This window comes from Pistacia vera, unplaced genomic scaffold (genome assembly GCF_008641045.1).
Source record: "Pistacia vera cultivar Batoury unplaced genomic scaffold, PisVer_v2 Contig217, whole genome shotgun sequence".
In the NCBI taxonomy this organism is placed as follows: Eukaryota; Viridiplantae; Streptophyta; class Magnoliopsida; order Sapindales; family Anacardiaceae; genus Pistacia; species Pistacia vera.
The window spans coordinates 87,641-114,682 of NW_022196021.1; the positions used below are offsets into that span (position 1 = coordinate 87,641).

Below are 27,042 nucleotides of genomic sequence, written 5' to 3' on the forward strand. Positions count from 1 at the left end.
TTTTTTAATAGCTTTCTTCTTCGACCCATATATAATTTGTCCATAGGGCATACAGAAGTTTTTAACTTTTGTGATGGTTTTATGTGTAGAAGTAGTATATGAAAAGGCTGTTTCTATCCCATTTTAGCATCTATTTAACTTTGATTACTAAACAAATATTTTGTTTTATAATGAAGTACCTGAAGTTGAGCTTTTTGATTAATTAGTAGAATTAATTAAATATGGTGGAAACTTTTAAAAACCCTACAAACTAGAGCTACCACTCATATCAAAGGATTCAATATTTTACAAGCAGTAGAGTTTAGGTTGAGTTTTTCTTCTTTCTTTTCCTTTCTGTTTTTCTGAATTGAAATGTCCTTTTGAGTATGTCAGATTGTGCTTGACTAGTTGCATTCACCAATAAATAGATTAGATTCTGATTAGCAGTAAACAAAGTTATTGAGCACGCATACAAACAGTGTAACTTAGGACAATAATTAACTGTAGTACTAGCGATATATATTAAAACCAGTTCTGGCTGGATCCGCCATTAATGATCGATGTTCAAAGCTTTAATTTGAACTCCATATATATCAGAATTATGAACCAAAAAAAAAAAGCTCTTTTAAGAGATTTTTTTTTTTAATTTCTCAGGAGATAATTAAGGGAGACTTATTCCTTAAGTCTTTGGCATGGAAAGAGATTCGCTTGCCCTTCCCTAACAGACAACAGTGGCTCTTTTGAATTTCTCATGCCTTTTGGCAAGGAGTTAGGGCAATAGGCCCTTGGATTTTTCCATATTTGAATAAAGGTTTAATTTTTTAAAGTACTTTTTGGATATTAATCATATTATGTTACTCGTCTCCTTCAGAAAATGAAATAGATTTAAGTTTCTCTATTGCGTCCATTTCCATTTTAATACGCTCATCATATATATTTCTTGTTCGTTTCTTTTGAAACTTTATTTTCTCTTTCATTAACTCTAGCTTTTTTTTATGCTTATATGATTACAGTTCTCAGAATAATTTTAATTACACAAAATGTTAAAGAATGGATCCAAAGAAATCTGAATATTCTCAGTTCAAAAGATATACGTTATCACATGCAGTGCTATCAGAAAAACGAAAAATATTTGGCAGGTAATAATACTTTTTAACAGTAAAATAGAGATAGAAATGTATCAGAAAAACGAAAAAATAGTGAAAAAAATATATATACAATAAAAGACGAAGCTGACACCCTGTTGTTTTGATGTCAACCCTAAAATTCTGTTGGTGGCCGTATTTGGACAGCTAGCTAAAGATTCTTATAAAGAAATTGACTAATCGTAGAACAATCGAATAAAGTTACAAGTATTATTGGAACTCTTTTGTGATTACGTCGTGTTCAAATGGGGGTAATCAGTATTCTCCTTCTTCTTCCGGTTAGCTTCTAATAATTGAAGCCTTATTCAGTAAGAAATGTTAACCTTACCGTCGAGAAAGAACAAAATTTTAAGAACATCCATCAAGAAATAACACAAGTATTCGGTACTTGATATGATTGCTTGTCTTCAAGCTAAGTCCAGATCCAGCGTACAGTTTAATCAAATGATTAAGGAGGTTAATTTAAGAACTATAAACTTGAACAACTTAAAGCTTTTAGCAGAAAACCTAATTAATTGTATCATCAAATGAATTCAACAAGTACTTGAGAGTTGAGAATATATCTGAGCTCGTGATTTTAAGGATCTAACACAAAACCTAATTTTTTATCAAATGAACTGACGATAACAAGTTAACAACAAGTTTAGTTAATAAAACCCATATTTAACTTGTGGCTCTTGGGTATATTATTAAAGAGGTCTTGAGTTTAAATCTCTTCTCAGGTACTAATAGGGATAGTTATTGAAACTTTCACCCGATTGATAGTTCCAAGGTCCAAGGAGATTTGTTGAGGTACCCCCGATCATTAAAAAAAAAAAAAAAAAAAAAAAACACAGATTTAACTACCTTTAAGTAGCTGAGCGGTTTGATAGAGGTAGTCACTAGAACTCTATCCCCGGATAGATAGTTTCAGGGTCCCGATGGACTTGTTGAGGTGTACAGCTGCACAAATACCCTTAGTCATTAAAAAAAAAAAAAAGATTTAACAGTAGTCTTAATTGAATTATTGTATGTTGGAACATAAATTGTTTAATTAATTAATTTCAAATGGAGTAGAATAATTCGAATAATATTATAGAAGGCTGAAAACAAAATGGGGTTATAAAGAAATTGATTCTCAAGTCAAACTATCAGACAAAATGATTGGTGTATGGTAATTGCATGTGTGGGTGGAGAATATAATTAAATAATGAATAAAGATAATTAATTATAGTTAAAATTAATTAATTAAACACGCATAGCATGAAGATAAGTGGTACTGTGGGCAGTTGGTGAATGGACAGAAATGCAGGTGAATTAGGTAGCAAAAGCAGTATGGATTATTAAAAAATCTAAACAGAAGAAGATGAAATGAAGAATCTCAGTTAATTAACTTAACAAAATAGTAATTAATTAAATTAGTAATAATAATATATGACAGATTAGAATAGATAAAAAGGAACAGAAGGGGAGGAGAAAATAAAAAAGAAGTGATAAAAAGTAAAAGAAAAAGAAAGTGAAAAGATGATAAATTACGGACTTAATCTTTGTCCCTGTTGTTCTATTTTTGAAGGACAATCGTTTCAAATAATTAATGTCGGTCCTTATTGTTTTTAAAATACTACTGTATTAGTCCTTTGCAGTTTCACTCAATAAAAGGGGTTTAGTCTTTGCCCCCGAAAGATGTGTAAGTATCCAAGCGCATAAGCCTGCCGTTACAAAAAAATTCGTTAAACTTAACTGTAAAGGGCAAAATGGTCTTTACATGATCCAGCCCTAATAACAAACTCTCTCTCCTTTCCCTATCTCTTTTCCCACTATCCTCTTCTCCTTCTCCCTCCTTTCTCTTTCCTTAGTTGGGTTGATTTAGTTTGTGGGGAAAATTCGTGAGTTGATTTTGGTTGTGTTATGGAGGTAATGGGTGAGCTGTTCAAAGAACAAGAGGAAGAAACCCAGATCGTAGGGGTCTGTTTGCAGTTTTGCAAACCTGCAGACTGTGTCGAGTAATGCATGCAGGCGTTTCTTTGCAGGTTTTCAAATCTACAGGGGCCGGTATATTTCTATCTTAGGCGCCAATCAGATATTGTCCAATAAAATTATATTGATTTAAAATCTTCAGTCAAAGGGTAAAAAGGTCATTTATTTGTTTGATTGACCTACGCGAACGGCGGCTTAACGGCAGGGGCTTCTTTAATAGTTTTCGTAAATAGCTCTGCCGCTTTACTCACAACCCTCTCACGGGGGCAACATATTAAGCTTAATAAAAGTTAATTGACTATTAAATTATATTGAAATGACAAAATATCCTCTTTAAAGTTATAAATTTTTTATTAGACATTAATATAAGAATGAATTTTTAAAAAAATGTGTATTGAAATTTATATATATATTACACATACACATTGGAAAATCAAAATTTTATAAATGTGATGAATTACAATCTATAATGTGTTTATTTAATTGAATTTGTCATTTGTAATGTGTTTATTTAAAATGTTATTATGTGTAAGTAATTTCTTTTTTTTTTTTGCTTTTCTAAAGGGGTCTTTTAATATTTTATTATAAACTTAACAATGGATCAACCTTTTATTAAGTTAAAAGACTATAACCGTTATTTTGAAAAAAGAAGGACCAAAATTTGTATTTGAAACCATTATCCCTAAACGTTAAACTGAAACTATAGGGACTAAAAGGGAATCAAATCATAAATTATGAATATCGAATTCTTCTTTATAATAAAAGAAATGAGAGAGAGAATCCATGTCTTTCCAAACGCTACAGACAAAATGAGGTTCAGAGAAGTGAAAAGCAACGTTTGCTTTACGACCTAGAAAAGGAGATTTCAAACCACCATAAGTTTAGCATAGGAAACTGCGTGGTTACTAACCCAACTCACTATTTTCTCTCTCCTTTCCTTTCACCATTTCTCTCTCTTGTGGTGCTGTCTATATTTAGTGCAAACCTTGAGGTGCAATTTCAACCCACAATTCTCCTTCTTTTTCCTCACCAAAAATATTCTTCCCCCCCCCCCCCCCAATCGCCTCATGTTTAGCCACTGGTTCGCTTGTTTTATGCCAATTCAAAGGGCTTGTGGGGCTTTAAAACTTGATGAATTTTAAGTTTTAATCCTCATTTGATTATGACCCAGTTCCTGTTTTTTCCCCTCAGATCTCTCTTTCTTCTAATTCTTCCTTAATTATCATTTGAGAAGACCATGAAGAAACCTATCTTTAAGCACTGGATATTACACTTATTGTTCATGCATACATTTGAAGTAGTTCTTCATTTTTTTCATGCATATGTTGATGTAAATGCATGATTTTATGTAAGTGTTTATTTTAATAATAGGATTGATCATGCATATTTTATAAGTATGTGCCTGGCTCCCTGTATGCCATTTGCAGAGCCCACCGGAATTCGATGGCCTCCGTGTATGGCGTATGAGGAGCCATGCATATTCCATATATTATCCATGGTTTTAATTATTTTTTGCAGGTTTGAAGTCTCTCTTTCTTTCAAGAAGGCAACATTATATAATAATTCTGCAAAAGAAGCAAGGTACACTTAATTAATCTTTTGTATATTCTCCTGATCTTTTGTACGGTTGCTTTACATGATGAGACGTTTATGATTTATCAAAATCTCTAAAGGCAATAACAAAAACAAAATGAATTTTGAACCCATTGACTCATTTTTTTTCAAAGAGACTTAAATCATATCAGTTACAGACTTACAGTACGCCTTGTAAATAGGAATCCCCAAATTATTACTTTCTGAATCATTACAACTGAACCTGACACCATAGAAGTTGAAACTCACTTTGTTTTATTTACATCCATCTTGTTTTAGAATTCTCTTGTCATAACCATTTCATTTGCCCTTTGGCTTTTGGTTTCGTTCTTCTACAAATCACAAACTCAGATTTGTAATCAGGCAAAAACAAACAAACCCCATCAATCTAGATGAATAAGGGTTTATTTTGCAAAGAGAGAAATCTACATAAACCGATACACATATCAAATGCAAAAAGATCGTTCTTGTTTCATTAACAAGACAAGATCTTGTTAACAAGGCAAAATTTTAGACTGCTAAAAGGAGAGTATTGATGGGGTTTCTTTATTCTTTTATTATTATTATTATTATTATTATCCTTCATAAACAAAAACAAGTTGTTTTTAAGCGCCATTAATGGAGATTTGTCCTTGCTTTCAATAGCTAGGTCATAGAGAGCTGAAGCGCCAGATAAAATGAAGAGTTATTAGATGGGTTTAGGGTTATCTGATTAGAAACACAATTACACAAACAGTCTCTCTCTTTCTCTCTTTTTTATCTTTTTCTTACTCTTTCTCTCTCATTTGGGTTTGTGTATATAATATAAAGAAATAATGTCACAAACACACACGTCTTGCCAGGGATTTGAGAAAGAAAAAAGGTTAAGGGATTGATTCTGAGGAAAGTAAAGTAAAGTTTGAGAGCAGCGGTGATGGATTATGATTATTATTATTATTATTATAGCTACTAGGGTAGGGAATCTCACAGAAAGCAGAAAGAAAAGAAGTGGACCACTCTGATAAATTTCTCTCTATCTCATTGATTGGTCAGTAGGGAATATGATTCACACAGTCAAAGTAGGTCAAAGTTATAACACAAAGGGACCACGTTCAAGATCTCCTGAAAAATCAAATTGGATATTTTAGAAAAGATGGGGTTGGTTTAATTGTTTTTCCACGGCCTTTAATCTACAGAAGAACATTCTCTCTGGTTTGACAGTGGCTAACCCCTCTTTCTTAATCGTAAAAAAATATTTACAAAAAGTTAGAAAAATGTATGTGGGGGTCTACCTTCAAGCTTCCTCTCTGTTAATTCACGCTTTTACAGGTACCCTGGAGAGTTAATAATGAGTACTTTCAGAAAGTAAAAAAGATATATGTTTTTGTTGCGAAATTTCTCATCAAGTCATGTTGAAAGATCAAGCTCATTTTATTTCTGATATTCAGATTTTTTTTTAATGGGATGATTGATTCTCCACCACTTCATTCATGGCTACAGTTTTTTTTTTTTTTTAATTCACTAGTTTATGTATAATCGTAGGCTATAGACTGGAAAAGAACTGAGATATAGCTATCAGTTTAATCATGAATTTCTCTGCTATTTTATGTAAATTAAAGGAGATCTTGCTACGTAATAGGGGAACAATGAATCTTTTTTATCTGCATGCCTCTAGAAATTAGGCTTACAGGTGATAGAAGATCAGAGAAATTTTTGAGTTTCTTTTAGAGACTTAATTTCATCTTAATTTGTTGAGAGTTCTAGTAGAGAAATGTCAGGTGTTCTTCAAAATTCCCAACGGTTAAATCTATAATCATCATATCAGCATACTTGTGTTAGAAATGTGCAGTACAAATGCTAAATATAATAAACAAATTCTTGTGTTATATCTCTGGCTTGGAATGCCGTAAATTAACCTTTTTCTTATTATTATTTTATTACTGTTATCTTTTTTTTTAACTATTGAAGTCTTCCGATCAACTTACACGCACTTTAACCAATCTCTCAATACCTACGCGTACTTCAACCAATCTCTCGATACCTTAAAACTATTGGTTAGATAAGAGTTTAATTGGTTACCTTTATTGGCAACCGAGAAAGGGTTTGAACTCAAAACCTTTTGAGTAATATTACTTTTATCTTAGACTTATAGTAATATTGACCTATTTGAAAGATAATGCTCTTGACAAGGTTGAAGAATTTTGAATAAATTTGAGGAAATCCTCCACTCAATGATCTATAATTAACCAGATTATTTATACATTTTAGTATCACAAAATTACATGAACACCAATTATTCTGCTCTCATAAAGAGTAAATAAAACTGCATGGGTTTCCATTTCTAGAATTAACAATTTGTTGTAAAATTCTACACTCAAGATTTATACTCATACAGGGTGCAACCATGGGCTGCACAATTTGGCGATTCTTTGCAAGGAGGGTTTCTGCTTTCTCTGGCCTATTTTAACGTCCATGAAATCGGTGATTAGAGCCGGCTGCGATATGGACATGTCACAAACGTTGGTCTCACCGTTCATCATCTTGATTGCCGTTGAAATGTGAGGTCGTGGGCTGCATTTTTCTTGTACACATAGTAGGGCAACCTTGAGGAATCTAATGGCTTCATCTTCTGAGAAATTCCCATTTAGCGTTGGATCCATCATTTCCAGAAGCTTGTTAGACTTGTACATTTCCCATGCCTGCTTAGATGCAATTTATGATTTCATATTTCAGTTTGTACATTTCCCATCACCATTAAAGCACATATGTCTTGCTTATTTAGTGAATTTGCGAATTAATTTACAATAATTTGGCCAGATTATAATGGCAAAACGCCATGCAAATAGTTAAATTAATATGTAATTTACGTATGAAAGTATTAATTAACCGGATGCAGCTTACATTTGTCTACTGTATAATTAAGAAGACTCACTTTATTGATCCCCAGAAAGCATAAAAAGGAAAAGGCTGAGGAACAAGTGATTGATTGCGATAGATTGGAGTAATTGTTTGTTTAATATTCTTTGCCTCTTTTTGGGGATAAAATACAAATCCAACAAATTTGAATAAGTTAGCAGAAGCTCACTGAGAATGCATTAAAATTGATCATATATGGTTATATACCTTCTCCACAAGGCAGTGCTCTCCAAGTTCAATGTCGAAATCAACTTCATATGATTTTGCTTTTAGTCATATAACTCTATCAATATGATCCGATTATTGGAAATTTTAGAGTTCTTTCATGTAATTACTTTAAATGAAACCAAATTGATTGTATTTCCATAGTGTGCTTCCTTTAACCCAGAAAAAATATACGATTCAAATTCGACGGACTGAAAGGAAAAAAGAAAAAGAACCTTCAAATATATATAATAATTAATTAGCTACCTGATAAGGTGCTTTCTGCAGAGATTTCTGATGGAAAAGAGAAGCAAGTTATGGAAGAAAGAACGAACTTCATGTTAATTAAATCTGCACTATGTTGAGAACCCAAGATAACAGAAGAAAATGACTTGAGAATAAATCACACGTACGTGCCAGAGATTAAAGTTTATATAGTATCAGGACTTTCAGGGAGCTTAATTTATATTACGACTTTTGACATATCAGTGAAGTCATCAATACTGATTTAATTATAAACTAAACCATATTAAAATTTGGTTTGGCTCAGCTCAGATCATTATTGATTTCTTTGCATCTGTTTAACACCGTTGGATTAAGCATTTCAATGGATTCATTGGCTGAAGGCTGGCTGCTGGTTGTGTATTTTAAGTTGTTTGGTTTTACGTATATGCCTTATGACTTTTTCATTAAAAATATAGACCAAAATTATTAGCATAATTAATTAGTATAATATATGCAGTGACTACTCTAATAATTCATCATTTTCTTTATGTTTATAATTAAAAGTGTTCTAGGAATACTAACCAATTTTAAGTTTGGATAGTCTCCCAAGTTTAAGTTCTTATCTTACTAATAGGGAAATTACTAAAACTCTTACCGATTAATAGTTTAAGTCTCGAGGTATCAGTTAGATGGGACAAACTGGCCTGAACATCTCCAATCATAAAAAAAAAAAAAAATTCGAACTTCAATTATTTATTTTTCTATTTGGAATCCTTAACCCTACTACTATGACACAAGAATTAATACAAAAAAACCTTTGAAAGTACAGTGCATACCGATCATACGAGATCTCACTCGAGTTTAATACGACTATATGAGTAAATTTAATATCTAATCCTATATCGTTGTTAAATGTTGGAGTTAATTTTATCTACTACTTTGTGTAACTCTATTATTATATCTTGGAGAATTGAACTAGAGAAATGAAAAGTTGGAATTGAGTTGCATAAGGTAATAAATTGACCAGTGGCTTAAGATAAGAAGAACTGAATTCAAGGCAGCTATTTGCAGAAATCCCATTCAAATTAAAAACAAATCAGTCAAGGTCTGAAGGTAGTCTTTTTATTTTATTTTCGTCAGCCATGGAATTAGTCAAAATATTAGTAGACTGTTAGCCTGCTATGGCTCCAAGTTCATTTCCTTGTGTATTTCCAACTTAATTGTGCAAGTTAAAATAACTTGCAAGTTTAGGTTTCAGATATTTTAAGATACTTTTTATCTGAAATTTAATTTTCGGAGTGCTTTCACACTGAGGAATATATAATCAATTGGCTGATAAATGAACCAAAGAATTAGAATCCAGTTTCCTGCTTTGACTATTTGAATATCGATCCTCCACCCTCGTGGAGTTTTTTCAGTCTTGTGCACTTGATAGTTGATATCACAATTTCTTATAGTTTTTTTTTTTCAGAGGACTATTGGCTATAATAGAGAGTATGATTGGTGAATTTGAAACTTTGAATCAAACACTGCATTAACAAATATTATTTTTTTAACAGTTTAATTTGATCATTCCAGAGCTGATACATTTCACCCACTGAATTTCTTAAAAAGTGATTTGTATTTGAAAGAAAAAAATTCAAATTTTAAATTCCAGAAAGTTAAAATTTTGGAGTACCTCAGTTTGAACTATTTTTTCTTTTCTTTAAGATAACCTTTTTAACGCCCTAACGTTCATGCTTCAACGCTCTAAAAAATTATAAGGACAAGCCTGAACAATTCTAATTAATTAAATAGATAATATATATTGGTCCATTGGGTGTTAGACCAAATTGTATTACTGAACCCAATGCTAGGTACAGATCAACAAATTAAATTGGGCTCGAACTTCGGGCTTAAAATTAAATTGGGCTCTTAGGAAACTGGTTCATAAAGCGCGGTCCACATTGTATTTGTAAATCCTCTTTTCAAAATTGAAGAGTCCGTTTGGTTAATTATTCTGATAGTTTTTAGAATAATATTTTGAAAAAAAGTTAAATTGGGTAAGTATTACGATGAAAAATTTAAAAATTAACAAAATACCCCTAATGTTTGTTTATTTACTAAACACCCTTATAATAAAATATTAAAAGTTAACAAAAACACCCCCAACCCACTCATTAAATACGGACAGCCGGCCACCACCGCCAGAGAATGGTCGAAGTCACCGTATCAGTGCATGATCAGCTGGATCTTGCTAGTCGTGCGCCGATATGGCCTTTTCCGGCTAAAGATTTGGCCAGATCTGACCGCATTTGATCGTCAATGACGGCCAAAGATACGGCCGTCATTGACGACTGTCTACGGCCAAAGATCTTATCGTTGATGGCCAGATCTTTGACCGTAGATCTGTCATTTTCTGGCCAGATCCACCGTAGATTTGATCGAAAAATGCTAGATTGGTGCACTATCGGCCATATTCAGCTGGTAGTGCGCCATTACACCAGATTCCGGCCTGGTAAATGTGGGTTGTTAGGGTGTTTTTGTCAATTTTTTTTTTTAAATTTGGGGTTGTTTAGCTAAATTAATAAATTTAGGGGGTTTAAAAGAATTTGAATAATATAGAATAATATTTTGAGAAGCCTGAACATTTAAACATTAATTTATGATTTGAGGAAGAGATTGCATTTAAATGAGAATAATACTATACTAACAATCCTCTCTCATAAACTTTTTTTCATAACCTTGATGTGAATCACGTGCAGCTCGTAATTGGTCAGTTCACGATAGATCTCACATGAGTCTCGTATAGGTGTGTTTGATTCCCTATTTCCAATCCTATTTTCCAAATATTGTTTGACACATTATTCCAGAAATATTACTATATTTTTTAAATTTTTAGACCCCTTAAGTTTATTAATTTCATTAAACACCCCCAAAAAAAAGTTTAAAAATTAGTAAAAACACCCTCACCCACCCATTCTTGCCAGATTTCGGCAACCACCGTCGGTGGTTGTTTGCCAGAATCTGTCACAATGGCTTACATCTCGACTAGAACTTACCGATAATTCACCGATCTGGGCGTCAGTGATGGCCATCGTTGTCGATGGGCTTTTACGGCCGTCGACAACCACATCTGGCTGTAGATCTGGTCTTTTTCGGCCAGATCCGTGGTAGATCTTGCTGGAAAAAGCCATATCTATGTGTTACGACACAAATCCGACCGGTCTGTGTTGTAACACAATTTTTTGATCAGATTCTGACAGTAGTAGCCAAAATCTGGCACTGCAAGTGGTGGGGGTGTTTTTATCATTTTACAAATTTTTTATATATTAGGGTGTTTATTAAATTAGCAAACCTAAGGGGTTTTTTAGAAATTTTTAAATTTTACTTCGTAATATTCTTCCATCCAATTATCTAATATCATTCCTAAAATTTTATCTAAAATAATAAACCAAACATACCCAATGATATCCAAGAGGAGTGAGACAAAGATTTAAGATCTTCTTAAAGATGGAAACGTAAGTTGTACTTCAAGACACAACACCCCATTTCTTTTTAATATAAAAATAAGTCACCAACCCAATTCCACCTAACATAGTGGCAGGTTCAATGTTGGTGAGTGACCAAAAGTCGGTTCGTTGAATTTAAATTGAACCAAATCCCAACAATAAATTAATAAAAAATGATGATAAATATTAGATATTATCATGAACTTTTTTATTTCAACCCATGATAGTAACATATATAATATCTAAAATATCCTAAGTATTATAAGATTAAGAATGTCATACAAAATATATCATTATAATATAAAACTTTAATTGAAAGTTTTTTTTAACCAAGGTTTCCGGGCTAGTTGAAACTCATTGTCACAATTTCTCACTTAAATAACAGATACTCAAATAAGGAATCAGACTTGAGACTGTGTGTTTAGTCACACAATTCTTATTAGTGTCTATAGGGACTCGAACTTNTTTTAACGCCCTAACGTTCATGCTTCAACGCTCTAAAAAATTACAAGGACAAGCCTGAACAATTCTAATTAATTAAATAGATAATATATATTGGCCCATTGGGTGTTATACCAAATGTGTATTACTGAACCCAATGCTAGGTACAGATCAACGAATAGAATTGGGCTCGAACTTCGGGCCTAAAATTGAATTGGGCTCTTAGGAAACTGGTTCATAAAGCCTGATCCAAATTGTATTTGTAAATTCTCTTTTCAAAATTTAAACATTAATTTATGATTTGAGGAAGAGATTACATTTAAATAAGAATAATACTACACCAATAATCTTCTCTTATAATTCTGATGTGATAGCGTACAATTGGTCAATTTACAACATGTCTTACATGGATTCTGTATGAGTCCTACTAATTAATTATGAACTACCACATTAAAATTGTGAGAAAGAATTATTGATGTAGTATTATTTTTTAAATAATTCGTAGGGAGATATCATTATATCAAGAGGAGCGAGACAAAGTTTTAAGATCCTCTTAGAGATGGAAACGTAAGTTGTACTTCAAGACACACCACCCCATTTCTTTTTAATATAAAAATAAGTCACCAACCCAATTCCACCTAACATAGTGGGAGGTTCAATGTTGGTGAGTGACCAAAAGTCGGTTCGTTGAATTTAAATTGAACCAAATCCCAATAATAAATTAATAAAAAATGATGATAAATATTAGATATTATCATGAACTTTTTTATTTCAACCCATGATAGTAACATATATAATATCTAAAATATCCCAAGTCTTATAAGATTAAGAATGTCATACAAAATATATCATTATAATATAAAACTTTAGTTGAAAGTTTTTTTTTTTTTTTTTAACCAAGGTTTCCGGCTAGTTGGAACTCATTGACACAACTTCTCACTTAAATAACAGATACTCAAATGAGGAATTAGGCTCGAGACTCTATGTTTAGCCACACAATTCTGATTTGCGCTGACCATCAAGCTGATGCATAGAGTTAATTGTCCTCGAGGCCTTGAAGTGAATGACCACGTAAATCCTCTTAGTGACTATCTCTATTAGTGTTTGTGGGGACTCAAATTTAGACATCTATGTTAGACCATTTTTTACCATTAGGTCACCCCGTGGTAGTTATTATACAAAATGTATTTTTGTCATTTTAATTTTGGTTAACAGGTTTAATTAATGTAAAATGATTTTTATGTCTTTATTTTTTATCTGTTTATATGACTCAGTGTGTAAGTATAATATTGCACTGATATTGGTTGAAATAGTTTCTTAGCATTTGAAACAGTGGAAAGCAAATTGAAATTAGAGGGGTGATTGAGTCATTTTCTTATAATTTTACTGTAGTAAACTGATGGATCTTGGTCACTAACTTTGGATCTCCCTCCAGTGTTATGGTAGAAAAATGAAGGCGTGATAGGCGGCTAAGATTATCTGAAGATGACACAAGTACGTTGCTTTGACGGTCCAATTACAAATGAATCTGTACTGTCTATATTTGGTGGGATCCCATCCCACATTCCTTATGTGGACTCTTTAAGCCTTTATTGTATAAGTTTTTAATTTATAACCCCACTTTGCCTCGCTCTTAAGGCTCTCCTTTCTCCCATCTTCAACCTCACATTCTCACTCGCATACCCCCAGGACGACGCCGCTTTGCACAACGCCACAATACCTCCCGCTCAGTTATGCTCTAAGGTTCGTCTCAGATCTGTATCTATCATCCTTTTGTTTATATAAACGGTATATGTATACATATATGTTTTTTTTATGTATAACTCAGAATTCACATCTTCAACTTTTTGCTTAACTTCATTGATTTTGTTTGAATTGCTGTTTTACCGGGAACATAATCGCGGTAACATTACCGGAACTGCAACGTCTTAGTAGTGACCAATATGTTATCTTTTATCGTTGCAAGCGGCTAGGAATGAGCATAATGTTCCCTTGAGTTTATATTATTTACACGGTCATTTTGTTATCGATGAATTGCTAATCCGGCATCGTTTAAGTATGTGCAACATGTGAAGTGCATTTTATACATAAGCATCATTTTAGTAATACATAATACTTGATTATTTCATGTTAATATTTTATCATTGTAAGCGACTGCTATTAGTTCGGTAGAGATCATTATGTTATCGAAGAATTAACTGGTAATAGTGTTGCAATTTATATGTTCATTTTTTTGTAATGTTTATTTTTCAGAGTGAAAGGTAGGATGAATATGGCGTTGTGTTCTTCAACAGCTTCAGAGCTGACATGCCATTATGTTGTGGGTTTGAGGGGTAAAAATGGGACCTTAGATGTGTGCAGGCCTTTTGTAAGAGTAGGTGATTGTTATTCTAAGAAGGTTCATGTTCAAGTAACTAGCCAGTTAATGCGTGGACACTTAGAAGGGTCGTTTATGGGAAAGAAACGCCTCGAGGAGTCCAGCAGGAAGCTTGAATTTGTTAGAACCTTGTTGATTGACAACTATGACAGTTATACCTACAATATCTACCAAGAGCTTAGCACCATTAATGGGTGTAAGTTTTGCTCTTTCTTTCATTTGAGCATGTTTGGAGATTCAATTTTATGTTTTTCAAAAGCAAGACATGCAATAATCTTATTGATTGTTTATGGATCCTATGGTTCACAGCCTTTGGCTTTCCAACTTATGTTATCTATGCATTTGTGGCATTTCCTGTTTTCTTATATTAAATATTATAAATTTTGTATTCTTAATTCTCATATGTAGTAACCTGCACACATGAAGGTTGCAATCAGCTTAAATTGTTACACCCTTTGTTTAGCTATAAGTGTTAAGCTTTCTTTTTGTTTTTGTACAGAAATTTATTCATATAAAGAAAGTCAGATACTGATATAGGGAAAATCGTTGTTTATTTTATTTTTTATTTTCTGTCTGTTTATGCTCTGTTGAAGTCAGTCTGAATAATCCGTTCCTGTCGTAATAAGTTTACCAGTTGTGCCATGAGACAATTTTAGAAGCTCGTTTCCGTTTGTTATAGTGTTATGTTGGACTAAGTGCATAGTTATGGGGGATTCCAGATTGAATTCTTTTTACCATCACAATTCTATACGAGGAAGTTGATTCTGTCATTATTGGTCAAATCAGCAGAGTTATGCATGGCCTGTTTGGTAGATTTTTTTAGCCGATGTCTGTTCTTGGAAGTGTTGAAAATAAAAAGTCATTTAGTAGGCTCTTCTATGAACTATTTGTGGAAGAATTTCTTAAGACGTCCTGTTTCAGGAAACATAAAAGTGATGTTCATATTTCCAGAATATGGACATATTGATGGTTGAAAATGGATATGTGAATTGTTTGAGATTCAGAAAATCTGATGTTGGGCAAGAAACAGATGCGTCCTCAAAATTACCCTAGTGAGTGGACTTGGGTGTTGAACTATGGCTCTCTTTTTAGGATGTTTCATCTATTCTGACTCGCACTCTTTCTCCTTTAGTAGGGAAAAAAGTGGCAGGTAAAATAGGAAAGATATTTGATACGCCATAAAATGATTTCTTCACTCTGTGTTTATAGATCCTAGAATTCTAAGTAGATAATATATACTGGATGATAATTGTTTTGACATTTTTCTGTTGGGTTACTGTCACAGTGCCTCCTGTTGTCGTGCGCAATGATGAGTGGACATGGAGAGACATCTGTCAGTACATGTATGAAGAGAATGCATTTGATAACATTGTAATATCACCTGGACCTGGTTCTCCAGCATGCCCAGCAGATATAGGTGAGATATGTATATTAATTCTTTTTTTCATGGCAGCACAAGATGTATAATTTGAGAAGTACACACTGGATGTGTAGTACTAATGGATTAAGGTAGCTATATTTGTAAGGCTTTTTCAGTCATAAGGATGTGGAATCCAGAACCAAGACTCAGAGAGGAAGCATTTTATTGTTATACCTCATATTAGATAGCGTTCATTGTTTCAAACACCCTCTATGAGTAAATATATTCTAGATGATTGTTCATATAGCTATCTGGATGTCTGCTTCTTATAATTAAGATTTTGAAAAATCATTTGAATGCTCAGGAATATGTCTTCAACTGCTGCTTGAATGCTGGGATGTACCTATTTTGGGTGTTTGCCTTGGCCACCAGGTATCTCTTTTTTTCTTCTCCTTTTCCTGCGTGTGTGCATGTGTTTTTTTTTTTTTTTTTTTTGAATGAACTGTTTCCTTTTTGGTGCTTATTTAATTTCATGACTTATGTGCATGTGACATTGTGTTCACTTGTATGATTGTATTATTTACTTTTGCTACCCTTCAACCAGAGCTATTGTCTTCTTCCAATCCAAGGTCTGTTTGTTTAGTTTCCGATCAAAGGTTTCAAGTTCATCTTTGGGAGATTAAAATATTTTCTCAGAGGCTGAAAACATAGAATTTGTGAAAAATGTCCTGAAATGATAGCCCTGAGTTCCCTCTTGTATACAAATATAAACCAGATGTTTTGATGCCATCTCACTGCCACATTTGTTAACGTTCCTTAACTCTTGTTAACATAATGTACATATTTACTTAGATTACATATACTAGCTTCTGCTTTGTGGTATTGTAGTAATCTATATTGGTTGGTTCTGCTATGCCATATGCATTCCAGTTTTCGTGTAGATTGTAGGTTGTAAGCAGTATTAATCTTTTCACCTATCATGTTTGCCCAATATGTGCTACATAGTCATGTAAATACTTGCAGTTATATTATACAAGGGGAATATTTAAGAAAGAAGATGAAATAGTTCATCATGCAATTATGTTAAGGTTACCATTCTTAATGATGAAATATATTTTAACTTTTCTAGAATTCATATTTTAACTTTTCTAGAATTCATATTTTACATATTCACATAGTTTGAATGACATAATAGAAATAGCAAACCTAAAGTATTTATATATCTTTCTCATCTCCAAGAAATCGGAAGTAGATTTTAACACGAAGAGTGTGTTAAAAGAAGGTTTTTTTGTCTACATAAAAATACCACAGGAAGACGTGAGTTGACATGAATAATTGAAAATTTGGCAGGCCTTAGGTTATGTGCATGGTGCTGAAATTGTTCACGCACCTGAACCTGTCCATGGACGCTTGAGGTATGTGAAATATGATTACAGGGTTATCTGTTGTTTCCATTTGTGCATTTGATCATTTTATTTCTTCATCCCTTGCAGCGAAATTGAGCATAATGGATGCAAACTATTTCATGATATTCCTTCTGGCCAGAATTCAGGATTTAAGGTGAAACTGTCATCATCTTTTGAAGGAATTTGAATTAAGATACATTTTATCTTCCATTGGGAACTATTTAGTATGTTGTGAATACTACACTCAGTTATTTGGCCATTGGAGGAGTATGATTGGTTGTTTTCAACTGTTTGCAAAAACTGTTATTGTTACTTGAAACCAATGTTTTAAAACCCAACGGTCAAACCGGTTGACAAAAACTTCTAAAATTCAACAAATACACCCCCAAAAATTACAGTTAAGTCCCTATAGGTTTGAAATTTATCAAACACACCCCAAATGCAAATCGACTGGCGACTGATTGGCGGCGACGACACCCCAGATGCAACCCCAATCGTCCCTTGAGCCCCATTTCCATCAAAATATACCCAAGATCTGGTCGAAATAGGTTCGATTTCGACCAGATCTCACTGACGTCGGCATCGGCATTCCAGGCCAGATCTCATCGACGCCGGCAACCCTCCCCATCACCTAGGAATTACTCCCCTCTTCCTCCCGACCAAAACCCACCTCACCCCACCCTCGTTAGCCTCGCCAATCGCTGGCAAAATCCCATTGTTGCTGCTGCCAGTTTTGTTCGATTTTCGGTCGATTTACTCACCGGAAATCAACTCCGTCACCACCATTGCATTCACCGGAGCCTTCTCTTCAAAAGCCCCAACAATCCGGCTGTCAATTGTTCGCCGATCATCCTCCCAAATCCTAGGGTTTTGGGTGAATAGGAAAAATATAAACCCGGCCCTTTGAAGCTTTCGGGTCCCGGTTCAACAGGCCGGGCCGGGCCGGGCCGGGTTTTAAAACATTGCTTGAAACATTATTTCTCCTACACGATATCCATATTCAGAAAAAGGAATTTAGGAATTTTAGTGGTACACAAATGGTTCTATTCTTTAATCTTTTTACAAATATTTTGCAATATTGTGACCACGGCTGGAACCAAAATGCAAGTAGTCAGAAGTAAATTTTGGTACCTTAAAAAGTTAAATGAATTTTCTGTATATAGTGCAACTGTGATATGATAGACAAGTTAAATATAGTTAAAACATTTTGGTCCTTCTCTTATAAGCTATAAGATTTATCTTTCCATTGAATTAAAGTATAATAACTTCTGCAGATTACAGCCTCATTGACCAAAGGCTGAGTGTGGCATTGGTTTTTTGAGCTCATCGAGTACTACATATTGCAGGTAGTTCGATACCATTCACTTGTAATAGATTCAGACTCACTCCCAAAGGAACTGATACCTATAGCTTGGACCACTTCTGATGACAATCTTTCTTATTTTGAGAACCTGAAGTTTGGTGTTATTCCAGATGCTTGTGGGAGTCAGACCAGGGAAAAAATCCTTGCTGATGGTATTTCAGCACAGTTAAAAAATGGGCGTTATCTGCCTTCCATTCATTCTAATGGGAGGCAGAACAAAAAAGTTATCATGGGTATCATGCATTCTACCAGGCCTCATTATGGTGTGCAGGTTGTTGCAAGTCACTGTATTTGTAATTGCATCATCTCTACTTTTTTGCTGTTACTTTTCTTGACTTCATTTTGGGCTTCAGTTTCATCCAGAGAGTATAGCAACCTGTCATGGGAGCAAGATATTTAGAAATTTTAGAGACATAACAGAAGATTATTGGTTGAGATGGAGGTCATCATACATTATGGAGAGAAATGCTCACTATACTGGTAAACAAGAACTCCTTCAAGTATTATCATTGCACTGTTGTTCTTGTTGAATGAACATGTTTTTATTTTATTTTACTTTTATGTATTACACAATTCCCCGCCCCCGCCCCTACAAAACACACCCCACCACCGACATGCATGCAAACATATAGACACATGGCTTCTTGTTGGTGGGTCATAGCTCATTCTTTGCATAAGGACAATCTAAGAAATTGCTACCTTTTTAAAATGATTTTGAAATTTAAAAAAAAAAAAAAATGCTTGTTTTCATATCTGAAAGTTCATTGGAGAAAAAAAGAATTTAAACTTTAAAGTTGCAGACAAACGTAATTACATTGTAAACATGGATTGACTGGCTGGTTCAACCTCCTGTACTCTGGATGCTCCCTACTATCCTTTTTTTTTTCCGACACTGGTTGTTCGTTTTCTTAGATTTGCCTTGTCAATTACTTATAATTTGATAATTTATACATTCGAATTGTTAGCATGATTATCTTTTTGCTGCTCAATATGTTTATTATTTACCTGCGTTTTCCTCTGAGCAGTAAACCTTTTTTAGCATGTATGCAGGTGCCCCTTTCTAGTCAATTGCTCAGAGAAATTCCTAGAAATGGGCAATCTGGGAATCATTCAGATGAACTTTATAAACAAGCTCCTCGACATGGGGAAGTAGCCTTCGGTGCAGAGGAGAGTAGTTTTGGAATGTTTAATATGGTTAATTTTCAACATCCAAGTAGTGGAATCAAATTTCTAAAGCTGAAATGGAGAAAATTTGATCGTTTGGCAAGTCAAGTTGGTGGGCCAAAAAATGTTTTCTGTGAATTGTTTGGCGACAATAAGGCTGAAAATACCTTTTGGTTGGACAGTTCATCGATAGAGAAGGTTTTTTAATGAAATTTCTTAATATTTGTCGTTTTAATATTCAGCATCTTGCTCTTTTTATTTTACAGTGTTGTAATTTATATGAATTCCAAAATGAATGTTTTTATTTTATTGACTTAGAAAATTTTAGAAGATACATTATTGGACACTCTAAACTAAGAACATTACAAACTGGGTATGGGAGTGTTAAAGGCTTTTGTAGAACAGCTTCATGTGTTGGTGGGAATATCCATATTATGGCACATTCAAAGTAGCAGATATCAATTATCAACAGCATTTGATGTATTCTATTAGTGTAAAATTTGTATGGTGCTGTTACACAATTTTGTGTTTTCAATACTTGAATTGTAGTTTGAGTAACAGTGCAAGTATTCCAGTTCTTTTGAGACAAAATTTTAAAGGCCAATATGGTGGATCTTATTGCATGCATGTAGTCATATATATGTTTTGAGCAACACAAGTTTTGTTGGTTTTCCATTAATTCCTTATCTTTTTTTCTTATATTATCAGGGAAGAGCACGCTTCTCATTCATGGGGGGTAAAGGCGGATCTCTCTGGAAGCAAGTAACATTTAGATTGTCTGATCCAAGGTTTGAATAAACATTAGCCTTGCAAATTTATAGTAACATTTTAAATTTCCTCATTTCTGTTCAAAATTTAATGTATGGGTTCTCTTTATGTTTTCATGTGAGTGCTGTTACGTAAGTACCTATACTATTTACTATTAAGTTGAACTTACTAGTTGCAAGGTTCTCATACATCTATAAGAGTACTTTGACATATTGCAAATGATATATACTGCATTCTCGTGTCAGTGATATGGATCTTAAACGTGGGGGTCATCTATCGACTGAAGATGCTCGAGGCTCTACCAAAAACTCATTTTTGGAAGAAGGTTTTTTTGACTTTTTGAATAAGGTATTGATATATATTGCTCTGATTGTTATATGCTTCTCAAATTTCGATGTAGCTTCACCTATAAGCAAAGAGGATTGGAATTAACATAACTGACATGCTTGCTTGCCATGCTTCAAACTATAAATTTTTATCAGCGGGAAGTTGATTTAAGTTCATCAATTTTGTCACATAGAAAACTTTTATCTAGAGAATAATTGCTTGGTATGCTCCAACTATGATATAACATTCATACTGAGAACTGAGTTTGTTTCTAGCTCATTCCTATGGTTTAAAGGTCAGTTCAATGAACATTTCTTGTTGTTTGGTCTGTGTAACAGGAGCTTGTGTCATTCCGGTATGATGAAAATGATTATAAAGGATTGCCATTTGACTTTCATGGTGGATATATTGGTTACATTGGGTATGTGATAAATTTATTTAAATGGGAAATTCATTAATCATTCTTTTCTATATATTTCTATCAGTTCCTCATACATCTAATACCTGATGAAAATGATTATAAAGGATTGCTTTTTCCTTGCTTTCATTCAGTCCTAAGATTTTCTATGTTCTATTTTCTATTTCTGTTATGGATCTAAAATTGAGTTTCTTGTAATGCAGATATAACCTTAAAGTTGAATGTGGTGTGTCATTTAACCGTCACAAATCCAGGACTCCTGATGCTTGCTTCTTCTTTGCTGATAATCTTGTAGTTATTGATCATTATCTTGATGATGTTTATATATTGTCTTTATATGAAGAAAGCACGGCAATGACTCCGTGGTTGGATGATACAGAAGAAAAGCTTATCAACTTAAAAACTTCTTCAATTAGAAATTTTGAGCAGACTTCACAAGCTGCAAAACTTTCTCTGTGTAAAACAGCCTTTGTTTCCGACAGATCCAGAGAGCATTATATAAGGGATGTTAAGAACTGTCTGAACTACATCAAAGATGGAGAAAGCTATGAGTTGTGTCTCACGACCCAGTTAAGAAAAACAATTAGGGAAATAGATTCTTTGGGGCTCTACCTTCACCTTAGAGAAAAAAACCCAGCACCTTATGCTGCCTGGCTTAATTTTTCAAAGGAAGATTTATGCATTTGTTGTTCTTCACCTGAGAGGTTTCTACGATTGGACAAAAATGGTATATTAGAGGCGAAGCCCATCAAGGGTACCATTGCACGTGGCTCTTCACAGGACGAAGATGAAAAGCTCAAGTTGCAGCTGCAGTACAGGTAATCTGAATTTACTAGTATTCCTACAGTATAAAAAATTTGATCTGCACTTCGTTTCCTCTTTGATGTAATAGTTGAGTATCAGGATATTGTTTTTATTGCATAAAAGTTGCTCAACATATGTTTTTCATTGTAAGATTAAAGAATTGTGGTTGAGGAAATACGGTAGACTACTGAATATTGTGCAAATTTGGCCAAAACTTTCTCATAGGCATCAAATTGTGATGGCAGTTTACAGAATATTGAGATTTTTCATTGCTTTTGCTGTAAGCTAACATTCTCTCTCCCAAAACAGTGAAAAGGATCAGGCTGAAAATTTGATGATTGTTGATCTTCTGAGGAATGACCTTGGTCGTGTCTGTGAGCCTGGATCTGTACATGTTCCCCGTCTCATGGATGTGGAATCTTATGCAACAGTTCATACTATGGTGAGTACAATTCGCGGGAAAAAGCTATCAAATGTTAGCCCAGTTGACTGTGTAAGAGCTGCATTTCCAGGAGGTTCAATGACTGGTGCACCAAAGTTGAGATCAATGGAACTTCTTGATTCTATTGAAAGTTGTTCGCGAGGTATCTATTCAGGCTCCATCGGATTTTTCTCATATAATAGGACATTTGATCTAAACATAGTTATAAGAACAGTCATCATACACGAGGGTGAAGCTTCTATAGGGGCAGGAGGGGCTATTGTTGCTCTATCTAATCCTGAAGATGAATACGAAGAAATGATTTTGAAAACACATGCTCCAGCAAAGGCTGTGATGGAATTCGATTGAGGATTAATACCAACAGAGTAGGGTAGTAACATTCTTTGTTGTACTTTTACATATATTCACTTACAGTATACGTGGTGCTGCAGAGAACTGCAACACCAAATGTAGTTTAGCTCAATTTATTGTTTGATTAATATTTGTTTTACCAAAACGGAAAATATTTTATTTTCCATACAAAAGCATGGTTCCTGTTTTAGAGCTTTTTTTTTTATTAGTAATATTTTCCCAATGTTTATCTTCCAAGTTTCCTGTAAAGCTCTCTAATCTCTAAGCATAAGGCTATGAACTTTGGTGGACAATGAAAGCATAGTCATGAATCAAAACTGTGTAGTTACCAATAATCCCCACAGGAACAAACACCATTCTCAAAATGGTGAAATCTATGCATGTCCCGTATGATAATGACCCGATTAACAATCTTTGATATAAACTTAATCGCATTGTGACAGTCTCCACAAATCCTCAGATTCTTCGTGATCCGAATGGTAGTCCCAGGTGCAGTTTTTATGAGGCCAAAAGCAATGGCCAATCTCTCACTGTGGTAAGAAAGTGCCTCTTCTTTTGCTTCCTCTTCAATATCATGAAGCACAAAATCTGTAATGGGAACATAACCCAGTCTTTTCATTGAAGCACCTAACTCCTCAAGTGCTGAATAAATCTCATCAGATTCAGGATGAGACCTGTCTCCTACACCAAACTTGTAGACGGTATTGTTGAACTCGATTAAACTAAAACCTTGAACTTTATTAGCTCCTCTTCTCGCCATCATCGACCTCACCTTTTCAACTTCCTTCCATCTTGATTTAGCAGCATAGATGTTTGACAGTAGAACATGATAGCCAGTGTCAAATGGGTCAAGCTGAAAAATTCTATCTGCGATTCTCTCAGCTAAATCTAAATTACCATAAATTCTGCAAGCACCAAGCAAAGATCCCCATATAGTTGCATCAGGTTTCACCGACATATTCTCGATAAGTTCCTCTGCTTCACCAAGTTGCCCTGCGCGACCAAGAAGATCCACCATACACGAATAATTGTTAAGTTTCGGCGCAATTCCAAACTCAGTTCTCATCAACTCAAAATACCTCTTCCCTTCTTCCAACAACCCCGAATGACTACAAGCCGAAAGAACACAAGTAAATGTTACATAATTTGGCCTAACCCCTGCATTCACCATCTTATCAAAAAGATCAATCGCCTGCGTTCCAAGGCCATGGATTCCGTAGCTAGCAATCATTGCACTCCAACAAACAACATCTTTCCCTTGTGTTTGATCAAACAATTTTCGTGCCAAATCCAAACTCCCGCACTTAGCATACATATCCATTACAGCAGTTGCAACCAAAACATCAGAATGAAACCCGGTTTGAATCACATAATTATGAAACCATTCACCTTTCCTCAATGCTCCAAGATTACCACAAGCTAATAAAACACTCAAAACACTAACCCGATTCGCCCTTACTCCCGAATAACGCATCAAATAAGAAAACACCAACGTCTCGCTATTATATCCATTGTGAGCATACCCCGAAATCATTGAAGTCCATGAAACCAAATCTCTAACAGACATTTTGTCAAACACCAAACGGGCATCCTCAATTTTGCCACATTTTGCGTACATATTAACTAAAGCAGCACTAACAAAAGGATTATGCCCACATCCACAACACACCAAATGTTGGTGAATTGACTTCCCCACTAACAAATTAGACAAACCAGCACAAGATTTTAGCGCGAAAGGGAAGGCAAATTTGTCAGGTTTTAAACCATTTTGCATCATTTTAGTATACAAAGCCAAAGCTTGGGTGAAGTTGCCATGAGTGGAATACTCTCTTATCAAAATATTCCACAGATAGCTACATGGGTTTGCTATAAATTTAAAAACAAGTGTTGCAGCATCAAGTTGGTTGAATGAAACATATAAAATGGCGATTTGGGTTAGTGTTTTGGTGTCATTGTGAAGGCCGTAAGTGAAGATCTTTGCGTGAGATTTCTTGAGTGTGTTGAGGCAATTGCATCTTTGTAAATAAGATGAGATAATTAGGATTGTTTTGTTCACAGGTTTGCTGTGAATGAGCGCCAGAGTTTTCTGAAGGGTGAAGTGCAAGAAAAACTGTTGATTTATGTGGAGTAATGTAGTATAAGTGATTTTATGAAAGTTGACCCTAAATCATTTTCAACTTCGAAATTGGCGTGCGGATGTGTTTTGGAAATAAATTTTTATATTCTCACTTTTTTAAAACCGGAAACACGTGTTGGATTGACTTTATGTGAAAATGTTTTTTTACAAAATGTAAAATTATGATTTCTGTTTTAAGTTAACCACATGTTCCCACCCAAAAAATAGCCCATAGACAAATTCATACCCACCCATTTTTTAAATACCTTTTTAGTGTCCAAAGAAATAAGGATAGTAATTTTGTTGTGGGGAAGGGTAAAATGGTCAAAAGTTTGTTATTAATAGGGGCAAAATGGTCAACAAACATTTGGTCACCGGATAAGAGAAAATAGAAGGGTCGACAGTTTTTTCCAGTTTCTGGCAGATCCCAACATTTAAAATCACTTTCAAGACAACTGACAGAATCCTCATCACTTCCTCTAAGAAGCCTAAGTCTCCATTTGTCGTCATCACTCACCATTTCTCACCACTACCTCCATTCACACGACAGCCAGATTTTCTGTCGTTTCCGGCGTCGAAAATCTACCCTAAAACTCACCGCCTCCTCCATTCTCTTCCTGAAGCCTCTCTCACCCTTAATTCGTTCACCCCGAGCTCAATGCACCTGCCAATCGCCTGAAATCATCACCTAAGATTTTGCACGATTTGCCATCTTTTCAGCCGATTTAGTCACCCAAAATGCCCCCTGCCACCACCGTTTGACTCCCTACCCTCTGCTTTTCAAAACCCACCCTCCCCCAACCCTCTGTGCATGCCATTTGCCGCTTATTTCTAGCTCTTTCCATCGTGGGACAGTCACGATTTGCGGTGGTTTCCTCTGCAAATTGTTAGTGTTTTTGGTGCTGGATCAATGGCTTTTGATCGGTTGTTGGTGTTGTGTATTTTCCAGCCACCGTTCTCTCCTAGATCACGCCAACCTCGCTGCCCCAATGTCGCACACCACTTGCTCGATTAATTGCAACACCCAGCTCCCAACCGGCAATGGAAGAGGCTAAGGATATTTTCGTAAATCATTGTATTTCCCACCCAAAACATAATATTTGGGTAGTGAAAAGGTTTTAAAAAAATGGGTGGGTATAAAATTGTCAATGGGTCATTTTTTGGGTGGGAACCAGTCGTTAACTCTTCTGTTTCTGAGTTTGTAGTTAAATAATAATTTTTTTTCCAAATTTTAAAAATACAATAAATTCTTATGTTGTTATTGCACTATTAAAATTTATAATAGAATAAATTAATGAATATTTACTAATGATTCTTCTATTTATTTTAATACAAAAAACGTAATATTAGAAAATTTCCATTATCACTATAATTACAGGGAAATTTTTTATTATTTAATTGTTATTAACCTTTAAAAAGATAAAAGAAAAGAAACTTTAATAATACCTCTCTTCTCAAAATTTTAAAAAAAAAAAATGCAAAATTTTATTTGATTTTATTTTTAAAAAATGTTGAGCTAAATAATAATTTCTCAAAAACAATTTCGAAAGCAACACGACTCTTTCTCTTTGAATGAACTTCCCCAATATTTTTTTAAAGTCGTAATCTTTCATAATATTAAATTAGAGTAAACAATTTTTTCCCACCAAGGTTTGTCTTAATGACATTTTCCCAACTAAAGTTTCAAAATATCACTTTTTCATCCAAAGTTAATATTCCATTACTACCTAAAGCTGATTCTAGCGGCAAAATTTCTCTTTGTTACCACCATTTGAACCCCTAATCTCCTTTTTACAAATCCCTTCTCACTCCGACACCTGATTTCTCATTGATTGCCAATCACCACAAATCTAGGGTTTCCTGTTCTTAGTTGATTTACGGTTGATTCCAACAACGAATATTTAATCGGTCACCATCATTAGATCCACTGGCCTCCACTTACAAAACCTTTCTTATTCTAGCTCCTGGTAACTCGTCGAATACTAATGAAAAAAATGAAGTGTATTTTAGGTATTAACGAAATATAAACTTTAGTTGAGAAAATGATAATTTGAAACTTTTTGGGTGTGAAATGACGTGGCAAACCCTGGGTGGGAAAAACGTTTACTCTATTAAATTATGGTCCTCCACCACCTACCAGGTGTGGTCCGAGTCTACCCACCAAAGGACAAAGAAAAGTTTGGATTTTGATCAACATTTTATGAACAGGGAGGGTAG

The 27,042-nt window shown here is 34.3% G+C and overlaps 2 protein-coding genes across 3 annotated transcripts; one reads left to right on the top strand and one right to left on the bottom strand.

Moving 5' to 3' along the window:
• Positions 1 to 13,567: 13,567 nt before the first annotated feature.
• LOC116130055 (aminodeoxychorismate synthase, chloroplastic) lies at positions 13,568 to 22,885 on the top strand. Of its 2 annotated transcripts, XM_031415801.1 has the most exons (14): positions 13,568 to 13,672; positions 14,183 to 14,502; positions 15,592 to 15,723; positions 16,031 to 16,098; positions 17,017 to 17,081; positions 17,160 to 17,226; positions 18,419 to 18,706; positions 18,789 to 18,915; positions 19,475 to 19,797; positions 20,308 to 20,387; positions 20,613 to 20,715; positions 21,033 to 21,115; positions 21,316 to 21,930; positions 22,226 to 22,885. In XM_031415801.1, exons 2-14 carry the CDS (start codon positions 14,196 to 14,198, stop codon positions 22,704 to 22,706), a joined length of 2,739 nt encoding a protein of 912 aa, XP_031271661.1. In that variant the 5' UTR covers positions 13,568 to 13,672; positions 14,183 to 14,195; the 3' UTR covers positions 22,707 to 22,885. The 2 variants fall into 2 exon arrangements, with proteins under 2 accessions (XP_031271661.1, XP_031271662.1); XM_031415802.1 differs by lacking the exon at positions 14,183 to 14,502 and having other exon boundaries at positions 13,586 to 13,672.
• Positions 22,886 to 22,894: 9 nt separating this feature from the next.
• Positions 22,895 to 24,823, bottom strand: LOC116130057 (pentatricopeptide repeat-containing protein At3g26782, mitochondrial-like). Its single transcript, XM_031415803.1, has one exon. The coding sequence runs from the start codon at positions 24,484 to 24,486 to the stop codon at positions 23,035 to 23,037; it is 1,452 nt and encodes a 483-aa protein (XP_031271663.1). The 5' UTR covers positions 24,487 to 24,823; the 3' UTR covers positions 22,895 to 23,034.
• Between the last annotated feature and the right edge of the window lie 2,219 nt (positions 24,824 to 27,042).

Bases quoted from the DNA above. Each gene is read 5' to 3' on its own strand.
- LOC116130055 (XM_031415801.1), top strand. From the start codon at position 14,196: ATGAATATGGCGTTGTGTTCTTCAACAGCTTCAGAGCTGACATGCCAT. The intron at 17,082-17,159 runs GTATGTGAAATA...CATCCCTTGCAG, and splicing joins CCTGTCCATGGACGCTTGAG to CGAAATTGAGCATAATGGAT. The intron at 17,227-18,418 runs GTGAAACTGTCA...TACATATTGCAG, and splicing joins GCCAGAATTCAGGATTTAAG to GTAGTTCGATACCATTCACT.
- LOC116130057 (XM_031415803.1), bottom strand. From the start codon at position 24,486: ATGATGCAAAATGGTTTAAAACCTGACAAATTTGCCTTCCCTTTCGCG.